Genomic DNA, 11,376 nt, shown 5'->3' with positions numbered 1-11,376 from the left:
AATGAGAATCCAGCTGTGGTGGGGTGGAGCAGCGGGTTTAGGGTGTGGAAGCAGGGGAGGCTGATCTTCACAACTGATGAGCATCATTTAATCAAGCATTACCTATTCCAGTAGCGGCCGGGGCCGGAGAGGAGCATTTTCATCCAAACACAGGAGCTGGCGTGACAGAAACTGACAGCGGAGATAAAGGAAGAGCGCTGCAAAGTTCAAGAGCACATCAATCAAATAAAAACTGCCCAAGCATCCGGGTCATGCCAGGAGTTTTTTCCACAGTGGTATGGGGAAAATTTCCTCCAGGCCCAGGAGTGCCCGTACAACAGAGCGGCTAGATTCTGGCAATTTTCACCGGGAGACAAAGTGCTTGTATTAGTCTCTCCTTGTAGCTTCTCTGGTGACCCTGTAGCTTCTCCAGACCCTTCTCTGGTGGCTGGAGGTGCCAAATTTCAGCTTTCCGGCCTCCCCCTATTGTGATAACCATCTCATACAGGCCCAGAGAGCAGATTTTGCTGTGTTGCAACAGCAGTTTTTGCAGATGTGTTCTCCCCCCTGCCCGGGTGTACAAATGCCATGGAGCAACATTTTGAAATGCGGCCTGATGTGACAGCACGTTCAGAGGTTACCCGAACGCCAGAGACAAACTGTGCAAAAGGAATTGTCTGAACTGCTCAAGCTGGGAGTGATAGAAGAGTCAAACAGTGCGTGGAAGAGTCGCACAGCCCCATAGTTCTTGTTCTGTGTTGAAGTTGAATGAGGTTTGATGTCTGATCGATGAGCTCCTGGACCAGTTTTTTTTTACGATGCTAGACTTAACCAAGGGCAACTGGCAGATTCCCTTATCTGCAAAGAACATCCTTCTCCGCTCCATGCGGGTTATACCAATTCATCACACAACCATTCAGCTTGTTTGGCATCCCGGCCATTTTCCAGGCAACGCGTAGGACCCAATCGCGCTAAGATGAACATGCACATGGCCCAATACATGAGTGGGGCACACAAAGGAATTAGCAGATTGTGGAGTGGCGTGGTCTGTGGTGCCATGCAGGGAGGGCGGATGCACCTGCATGGCATCCTTAATCAAGCCCGCCAAGTTAAAAACATGGGGATTCAGGGGTTGGGGTGTGTTGTGGTGTGATGTGATGTGATTTGAATAAAATGGCTCTAAGTGATGATCTGTGGTCCTGCTGTGCCTTATTCACACCACACAGACATACCAGAGGAGGGAAATACCAGCTGCTGGTAGACCGAGCAGTCCCCCGAGACAGCAAGACCAGACTGTGCACTGCCTGGATTACAAGAAGGCCTACGACTTGATGCCCCACTCATGGATCCTGGAATGCCTAGAACTATACAAGATCAACAGGATCCTACCCTACGTAACAGGACTACGTAACAGCGCAATTGTTAGCCACATGGATGACATCAAGCTGTATGCCAAGAGTGAACGAGACATCGATTCACTGATCCACACCATGAGGATCTAGAGCAATGATATCGGGTAGTGTAGTCGGATGGCAAAAAAAGACAGGGAAGGTAGTTAGAACTGAGGGATGGGAACAATGAAGAGGCTGCTAGGAAAGCTGCAGAAAGATGGGCACAGCTGACCACGTGCTCAGAAAATACTTCTGGCAGCAGAAACCCAAGAAAGAAGAGGAACAAGAGAAGGCACACTGTGAGGAACCTTGGAGTCATTTTTGACCAGGATATGTCCTTCAACGCACATATTAAACAAATATGTAAGACTGCGTTCTTCCATTTGCGCAACATCTCTAAAGTTAGAAATATCCTGTCTCAGAGTGATGCTGAAAAACTAGTTCATGCATTTATTACTTCCAGGCTGGACTACTGCAATTCATTATTATCAGGATGTCCAAAAAACTCACTGAAAAGCCTTCAGCTAATCCAAAATGCTGCAGCAAGAGTACTGACAGGGACTAGAAAGAGAGAGCATATTTCTCCTGTTTTGGCTTCCCTTCATTGGCTTCCTGTTAAATCCAGAATTGAATTCAAAATCCTGCTCCTCACATACAAGGTCTTAAATAATCAGGCCCCATCTTATCTTAATGACCTTGTAGTACCATATCACCCTATTAGAGCACTTCACTCTCGCTCTGCAGGCCTACTTGTTGTTCCTAGAGTATTTAAAAGTAGAATGGGAGGGAGAGCCTTCAGTTTTCAGGCCCCTCTTCTGTGGAACCAGCTTCCAGTTTGGATTCGGGAGACAGACACTATCTCTACTTTTAAGATTAGGCTTAAAACTTTCCTTTTTGCTAAAGCATATAGTTAGGGCTGGACCAGGTGACCCTGAATCCTCCCTTAGTTATGCTGCAATAGATGTAGGCTGCCGGGGATTCCCATGATGCATTGAGTTTTTCCTTTCCAGTCACCTTTCTCGCTCACTATGTATTAACAGACCTCTCTGTATTGAATCATATCTGTTATTAATCTCTGTCTCTCTTCCACAGCATGTCTTTTATCCTGTCTTCCTTCTCTCACCCCAACCGGTCGCAGCAGATGGCCCCGCCCCTCCCTGAGCCTGGTTCTGCCGGAGGTTTCTTCCTGTTAAAAGGGAGTTTTTCCTTCCCACTGTCGCCAAAGTGCTTGCTCATAGGGGGTCATATGATTGTTGGGCTTTTCTCTGTATCTATGAAGCGCCTTGAGGCGACTTTTGTTGTGATTTGGCGCTATATAAATAAAATTGAATTGAATTGAATTGAATTGAATTGAATTGAAGGCGTCATTATGGAAGAACAGGCCCCTGCACGGTATGTACCACCAGCAGTGGTACCACTTTTTGTCATAACTCATGGGTGTTTTATTTTATAATTGTAGATTTCAAAACAATGTAAATGTAAACATTCAGTTGGTTCCATCACACAAATATCACATAAATAATGTTTACTCAAATGAGTGAAAATAAACTGCACATTTTTTATTGTTTATATTTGGTTGTAACCCTTTGAGTGGTCAATAAAAAAACTATTCAGTTCCAACTTTTAGATGTTCGTTGAGGGGCTGGTATTTAATCCCGACTGACTGACCCCACATCTTACTGTTTCTGTGCGTTGTACTTCTACCTGCCCACCCGTAGGATTAGTCATCAGTTATGAAGCACTTATTTTCTTCTCTTTGTAAGCTATAGTTACTTGTTACTGTACAGCAGAATATTATATGATTCATATAAAATTATATAATGTATCAGATGAAACACAATGAAGTTTCATGCAGTAAAGCTATTAGACAAGATAAATAAGGCTGATGTCAGGCTAATATATTTTACATTCTGCTTTCATCCAAACAGCACAGAAACAGTGCAGTGACAGAGCACATTTATCTGTGAAGTAATCACTGACATAATAAAAAAAAATGTGTCTTTAGTTTAGTTTAGCTCAGTTGGATGAGCAGATGACCATATGCAGCATGGCTTACAGCAGGCGGCCCGGGTTTGGACCTGCGGTCCTTTGCTGCATGTCTTCCATTCTCTCCTTCACTTTCCTGTCAGCCTTCACTGTTTCTGTCTAATAAAGCCAAAATGTATATTTTAAAAAATACTTCATTTTTGTACTTTTGCTCATCATTTGAGAATTTTTATTGGTTTCTTTTTTGTTCTGAGAGGGGTTGAGAAATTACAACAAAGTTGTAGAAATTTGGTGAAATTCAGTTTGATTCATTTCATCATTTTTAACATTAATTGTTTGCTTGTTTTTTTCATTTTGGTCTACTGGCATGTACAGTCAAGAACGTGTGAAACCAAATGTTTCATATGCAGTGTCTCTGAAAGCTGTGATTTATATCTTGTACCTCAAATACTCAAATATGTGAGCTTTGACTATGGACTGCTTGTGAAGCCTAACCCAGCAGCTTTTTATTTTCATCCATCCATCTCCTGCTAACCAGTTCAGGGTGGGATGGCTCCTTACTCAGCTATCATGGGGTGAGAGTCAGAGTGCATTCACGGAAATTTTTAAAAATATATTCATTATATTTTAAGAAATATAGGCATTTAAAAAACGTCTATATTGCTCCTAATGGAAGCAATAAAATCAGCAGAAGTGATGTTGTTTCCTATCAGGTGATCACATGATCAAATGAAACAAACCAAACAAATCCTTCAGGTACCGGCTCCCCATATCACAAACACCTTTATTTCACGTGTATATATCTCATTAAAATATTTCCTGGGAAAGTCTGGAGCTGCTTTAAATTGTGTCAGGAAAGAATTGAATGCAACACTCAGCAATTATGCAAAATAACTGTTTTACTACAGTACATTCTATTACAAGGCAACTCTTATACAACAGCAAAAAATAAATAATAAATACATTTATAATAATTTAACAGCTCACATTTGAAAAAGGAAAACACAGTTTTGAATATGAACCATGTACAGCAGAGTCTGAATCAACCGCCCTTTAAAGTGTCAGTCAAAACCTTGTGGCGTGAGGGGAGCTCGGCTCTTGGTCGCGTTTCACACTGATGCGCTGAAGGTCCCCGCCTGCAGACAGAACAACACGTTATTAGTCCCAGTGAAGAGCCACCCTCACCTGCTAGAACTGCCCAGTTGTTCTCACACAATGACATACGAAATCTGATCTGATTAATTATATGTATAATGACAATTTATTAAAAATAAATAAATAAAATATGATGTAACTTAAATCTTCCACATAGGGACCATAATACTGCTTCTACCATCGATTTATGTTCATATTAACAAATCATAACAAGTTATACATGAACGCAAAATACCTCTGCATCAAGACAATATTTTAACTGCATTTATTCATAAAATGTAAGATTTAATGGCGCAAATTGTTTCTGTTACTCAGAATGAAAAGAAAGTCATTGAAACTATGTTTGTCTTTTTTTCTGTCTTGCAACTATTCCAAATAGCGTTAAACGGAAAGTTTTCAGCTTCTTACCTTTAGCATCCCAGCCCACTGAAGGAACCGATCCTCTCTAATCGGACCCCGAAACAGCTCCTCATCCCACCCTTCTTATTCCGGCTCCACGAGCGCTTGGAGGTCCTCACGAGATCTTTGAAGATGCGGGAAAGGAGGTTCTGTTTAGCCACCAGTGCGGAGTTACTAGGGTCAGAGGAGTCCCATGGCTGTTCCTCTGGCGCTCCGAACACCGACTTGCCCGTGTGCAGGTTATTCCCCTCCACCTCAGTCTCGTCTGCGGGGAGTAACGGTGAGGCGTTGATCTCCTCTTCTAAAAGCTGCTTGAAACTCTGAGGAGAAATGAAATAAAGATGCTTTTAGAATAAAGTTGCCATTTCTGCACAGTGCTAAGAAACTAACCCGCAAAGATTCAGCAATAAATAACTCATCATTATAAAAGGAGACATTTACACCAGCTGAAAGCTCAGGTAAACTCACCTGAAGGTCAGAAACGGGTTTGGCTCCTACGAAATGAAGCAGTAACAGCAGAGACACGCCGCAAACAGAGACAGTCAAACTCATTTTCTTTTGTTTTTCTTGCTCTTTTCTGTGAGGACCAGCTGACGCACGCGCACTCAGTCCGTCTCTGCTCCACTGGCTGTCCAACGATGGACAGGTGCAGCTTTTATACGCGACCTGATTCCGTCATCAGTGCTGGGGAAATTAACGAGGTGTGACTAATGTTCCCACACGTGGGAGTAGAGTCTAACCTGACTGCTGTAGGCGTTCAAACTCCTCTGAAGCTCTCTCTGCTGCTCAGTGTCAGAGCTTCATTTTAGAGTTGAATTACTCACGACATGGAACAACGCATCTGTTTGGCTTTCACTGCCATAACTTTGTGACAATATGCATCAACACACTTTGCTATAAATGTGTAATTACTCAAGAACAAATGAGAAAGGATTTTGGAAGTTGGCATTTGGATAGCTGACCCTTATAATCACTTCTTAACTTCATCAGCCCTGTAAGTACAGTACATGGTGATTAGTTGGTTTGGAAATACCATATTAATGACTCTTCAAGTAATTGAGCTCATTCATTTTTTTTTCTGAGCCATAGTCGTAATTATATCACGAGACCTGCCTGAATTCCAAACATAGAATTGGCACAAATATAGATCTTAGTATGTTTTTCAGCACAGGTACAAGTACTGGTTTATTATTTTAAAATTTCAACATAATAACTCAAAATGCCAGGTTTTGTTTGTTGGGGTTTTCTTTAGTACCAGACCAGTGCTAATCCCTCAGACCTGATTGTGGGTTATCAAGTCGAAATGTTGTGTTGAACATTTTGCATTTTTGACATTTAACTGTATTAGGTAATTAAGGTGGCGTATGAAAAATACTTGTATTGAAGCACTTTTAAATGCAAGATAAAAATTGAGTAACTGTTCCTCAACTCCAGATTAGAATAAAGTTTGGTTAAGGTTTGGCGAAGCCCAGTCAAACTAATGTGTTCTGAAGTGATGAGCCACATGTGCACATACCGCTGCCCCTAGCTCACCTCCCTGCAGACATGTACCAGGGGTAAATGATGAGCGATTAGCCCTGGACCCTATGAAGCTGAGCACACTGTGTGGAGGTGGATGGAGGCTAATTGACATTTCACCAGGTTCTCAGCTGGAGGGCTATCATATGAAATTGGCGCAGGCAGCAGTGAACAATTCACATGGTTTTTATGGAAGAAATCTGCAGTTTTCTAAATTGTTACACAGAGAAAGATACTAATGTGCCAGATGTGATGCTGTCAGACAGAAGACGTGCATTTAGAGCTTTTGTTTCTCAGCATTTAAGAAACTAAACAAACATATTGTATGAACCACTGTGCTTTAATTTTGGGGCTTATATGCAATAGTTACATGATAAAAGATAAAATGCAATTTTTAATGCTGTGCTGAGAAACTTTGTCCAGCCATTTTTAGTTCTTTCTTTAGTTGTTGATTATTGGAGGGTTTTTCTGCTTCTTGGCCCATTTTCAGCAGTGGAAGCTCAGTCAGGTTAATATCAGTCAAATGGCTAAGCTACTGTACAAAACTGACAATATGTTTTATGTCATTGTTCAACTCATACAACTCTTCTTTCAGTGGACATTTTATTGCACTTGTACTTGTACAGACGTTAATGGAAGCAATGTTTTTTAGTGTTTTTCAGTGTTCACTATATGTATTCTAAGTTGACGGGCAGCTTCTACAATTAATTTTATTCTCATTTTCCTTTTCAGATTTTTTTAGTCTTACATGCATGGACAAGGTTCAAACTGGCTGCTGTTCCAATCATGTGTTTAAGCACCCGTAGACTGTATGACCCGCCCAGTAATGACGTGCTGTCACTGTGCACTGCCACTCAATGGGGTATGATTCATTACTAGCAGATGCTTGATGAAGAAACATGATGAAACATCATGGTTAAATATCTTTTCTCGATCTCTTAGCTTTTTGTGTTTCTTTATACACACACTAAAGCTAATAGAGTCATAAGAAAGAAAATTTGACCTTCATGTTGTGCATGATTAAATATCCAAGTTTGCAGCTTTATAGAGCAAAACTGAAACAACCGTCAACATCAGGTTAGGTATATGAACACACAACATTTCAGGATATTTTAGAGGTTGCTGGATAAATACTAATCAAAAATCACTGTGATTTCAGACAGACACCAAAAATAATACAATTTTAAAAAATAATAGAACAAAAAAAGCACTCGGTTGTAAGGTCAACGCAAACAGGGCGAAGTAGTCCTTTCTTTCTTTCTTAAAAAGCAACAGTTATACATTTATGATTAAATATAAACACCTCTAACTTAGCATGATGTAAAGAGAACAGGCAGACGTGGTCTTTGCCCAGTGAAAGACAGCAAGCAGGTCAACAAGCCTGTTGTCCACAAGGCCTCTACAGTATTTCACCCAGACTATGGACTCTTGTGGATAACAGGCATGCAACCAACTAGCCCGTTTAACTGATGTGTGCACATACCATAATAATATTAATGCACATATCTCCTTCTAAAGATTACATTTTACATTTATAAAGCACATATAGCATTGGAGGGATGTGAGCTATGAAACTGTAGGAAGGAACTGTTGAAACTAGGTTAAGGAGTCCTTTATGGGTCTAGTGAAAGTTTTAAATAAGAGGAGATCACTGAACTGAACGTGATTTATTGAGATAAAAAAAGTCGTATGACTCCAGTGACCCATCGTAGCAGATCAGAATCCCAATGGTGACCCCCACCCACATCTGCTGAGCTCACCTGGAACCACAACGCAAGTGCCCTGATAAGGAAGGCCCAGCAGCAGCTGCACTTCCTCCATGACCTAAGGAAGAATAACCTGGACCAGGAGCTGCTGCTGGCCTTCGCCCGCTCCTCTGTGGAGAGCATGCTCTCCTGCTGCTGGTGTTTGGTACACAGGGGCCATTACTGAGAACGGGAAGGCTGTACCGAGGGTCATTAACACCGCCCAAAAAAAATATTGGCTGCCCTCTGCCCCCCCATCACACACACACACACACACACACACACACACACACACACACACACACACACTCTACTCAGACTAAGTCCTTTGCACTACTTTCAAGCCCTTTGCTGCCTGTCCTCTGATGTGTTTGTGCTGTCCTACTACTTATATTTTTACACCATGCAGGGTTGGTGTGGACCACCCACAGTTTCATTTTGCACAGTGGCTGGGACTATTCTATTCTATTCTATTCTATTCTATTCTATTCTATTCTATTCTCAGTGTCCAAAGCTGTGTTGTAAGTAAGAAACGCAGCACCTGATACAGGATGTGACTGAAAGACAGTCAGTCATGGATGATCCTCTGAGCTTCCTGTCATCATTTAGCTTATTGCCAAAGCACTGCTGGAAACAACTCTCAGCTGTGTGCTTTAAGCAGCTCCTCAACCCCACATGAGCCCGCTTTCCCATTGAAACATGGCTGAATGAATGAAGTAATAAGTTGTTTCATTTTAGTTGTTTCATACATAGAAACATTACAATGTGAAAGTGTTTTACAATGTTTGCTGAAAGCAATATTTAAAATAAACTGGACTGAAAATCAGTAGCAACGGGTCCTACAAGGTGAGGAAGCCAAGTTAAGGTACACAAAAGAGGTACAACAGTGAGCGTCTACAGCCATTTGTAAAAAAACAGTGGGGGCACTTTCATGGTGTGGGGCAGCATGAAAGCTATTTAAAGAAATGTTGGATAAAGACGTCAGACTGTGTTGAAGAATAAAGATGACTTTCAAGCTTGCTAGAACTGTACAATCTCTGCTTTTGACTTGTATAACTGCATTTCCATGTATGACTGCACATATTTCTATCAGTCATTGCATCTGCCTTCTATTTTCATAGCATAATATAAACCAATGGAACTTTTTTGCAGTACTGTAACTAGATGTCAGTGTTATGTTTCTTCATGACTCATCTTTTTTAATTAACCATGTGTTTATACACTATTCAGCATTTAACCATTAGTTATTATTAATCTCTGGCTCTCTTTTATACTGTCTCCCTCCCCTCACCCTCAGCTGGCTGCCCCTGAGCCTGGTTCTGCTGTTTCTGGAAGTTTCTTCCTGTTAAGAAGAGAGTTTTTCCTTCCCACTGTTGCAAAGTGGTTTCTCATAGGGGGATTGTTTTCTCTGAATGACTGTAATATGTAAAGCTCCTTGAATGAACTCTTGTTGTGATTCAGTGTATGCAGATAAAACCGAATTGAATTGAGCTGAATTAGTGTTGGAAGACCTCATAGTGCCCAGTCCAAATCAAGGATACAGGTTTGGTTTAAAAAGTGAATTAATTAAGACACAATGCCTTTGTTTGTATTGCATTTGGAGATCATTATGCATGTGTGTGGATATTTTTTGCACTTACTAAATGTATTTATTTCTGTTCATCAAGAAATCCACAAAGTATACCAAGATATTAAAGAAACTGACTGCTGACAAACGTCTGTTTTCTTCTGTTTTCTTTTCTTATGTCTCTGTAGTTTCTTTCTGACCTTCTTCAAGCCCACAGCTTAGACATTTCCACCTACTGCTAATCATTCACAACCATTCCAAAAATAGCCATCAAAATTCACTTCCATAAACAATAAGCCAGCTTCAGTTAACTCGTTAACTTGTTGGTAGACACTGAATGTTTCTTTTTTTTTTTTTTTTTTTTTTTTTTGCCTGTCCCGTTTGGCTCTTTTGCCATCAGAATTATTGTCTAAAGGCAAAGAAAGATGCCCAACGGATTTTCTTTACCAAATTGACCATCCCAGCTTTGCCGTAATGGTCCATTTGATTCACCTTTTATTCTTTATTTTATTTTCACTTGCTGAATACGGGACAGACTTGACTGGGGGAAAGAAAAGGGAGAAAGAAAGAGGGAAAGAAAAACAGTTGAGAAGAGGGACGGGGGAGAAGGGCAAAAAACAAAAAACAGAATAAGCAAAAAAAATAAAAAATAAAAAAAAAAATAAAAAAAATACATGTATCGATCACCTGGATCACCTGTTGAGAAAGAAAAAAGAAAACAAGCAGAAGAAAACGAGAGTAATACAATAAACAACATCACAATGATATATGGGAATATGACAGTAAATACTAAATATTAAACATTATTGTGCAGCACGTAAGATCAACAGCACAGTGTGCTTTGAGGTAGGAGCCAAAAAGGGTGTAGTTTGTGTGTGTGATCACCCGTGTGTACACCTGTGAGCATGGACGCGCTTGTTTTCTTAAAAGGTTCCCTCATGTAATGATCTGCTAGAGGGTGTGGGGGGCCACTGCCCCGTCCTCCAGGGCATGAAGCAGGTATGGAGGAGATCAAAACTCCAGACATCCAGAGGCCCCCAGAACACAAGAGACCAAGGAAGACCAACAGAGGGGCAGCCGTGCCACTGTCCCAGAAAGAGCTGAGGAGAGTCCCAGATGAGGGGTCACCCAGCAGCCACGGAGCAGAAGCCGGGGGGGTTGCAGCGACGTGCCCGTGAGCTCCGCCGGCAGCCAGCTGTGCCTGAGTGACCGAGCCCCAGGCCGAGAGGCCGGGGGCACCCCACCTCCGAAGTGGCCCAAGCGAGCCCCAGGCTCCAGGCCCCGATAAGCAGCCGCCAAGGAGTGAGCCGGTGTGCACCCGGACGCCCACCCCCGGACACAAAGAACCACCAACGCACCGATGTCTGAGGGAGTCCGCCCCCGGCAGGGGAAGTGGTGGGGGGAGATAGGCCTCCAAACCTTGGAGGGCCTGAGCTGTCCCCAGAGATGTGGCGTCTGATATCCAACCTGACATATGGACACAGACATACAGGCACACACAGATACAAACATCCATTCCCACCCTCATGCTCTCATATGCACTTACTCCACACTTAACCAACGTGGAGACAGACATAAAGAGACACTGTACACACAATCATACTCCCCAAGCGTACTCTACAAACCGGGTCTAGGT

At 42.0% G+C, this 11,376-nt stretch overlaps 1 protein-coding gene across 1 annotated transcript; it reads right to left on the bottom strand.

Annotated features, from left to right (window-relative positions):
* Positions 1-4,302: 4,302 nt before the first annotated feature.
* Positions 4,303-5,524, bottom strand: nppal (natriuretic peptide A-like). The gene is made up of 3 exons (XM_006804276.2): positions 5,379-5,524; positions 4,920-5,230; positions 4,303-4,492 (listed from the first exon to the last, which is right to left on the bottom strand). Exons 1-2 carry the CDS (start codon positions 5,460-5,462, stop codon positions 4,922-4,924), a joined length of 393 nt encoding a protein of 130 aa, XP_006804339.1. The 5' UTR covers positions 5,463-5,524; the 3' UTR covers positions 4,303-4,492; positions 4,920-4,921.
* Positions 5,525-11,376: the final 5,852 nt, after the last annotated feature.

The sequence above is a fragment of the Neolamprologus brichardi genome, chromosome 20, assembly GCF_056152115.1.
Source record: "Neolamprologus brichardi isolate AB-2024 chromosome 20, ASM5615211v1, whole genome shotgun sequence".
Lineage (NCBI taxonomy): Eukaryota > Metazoa > Chordata > Actinopteri > Cichliformes > Cichlidae > Neolamprologus > Neolamprologus brichardi.
This window is presented reverse-complemented; position numbering and strand designations above follow the sequence as displayed.

Excerpts from the sequence above, each read along its gene's own strand:
- nppal (XM_006804276.2), bottom strand. The coding sequence starts at position 5,462 with ATGAGTTTGACTGTCTCTGTTTGCGGCGTGTCTCTGCTGTTACTGCTT. Across the intron at positions 5,231-5,378 it reads AACCCGTTTCTGACCTTCAG|AGTTTCAAGCAGCTTTTAGA; the intron begins GTGAGTTTACCT and ends ATTTCTCCTCAG.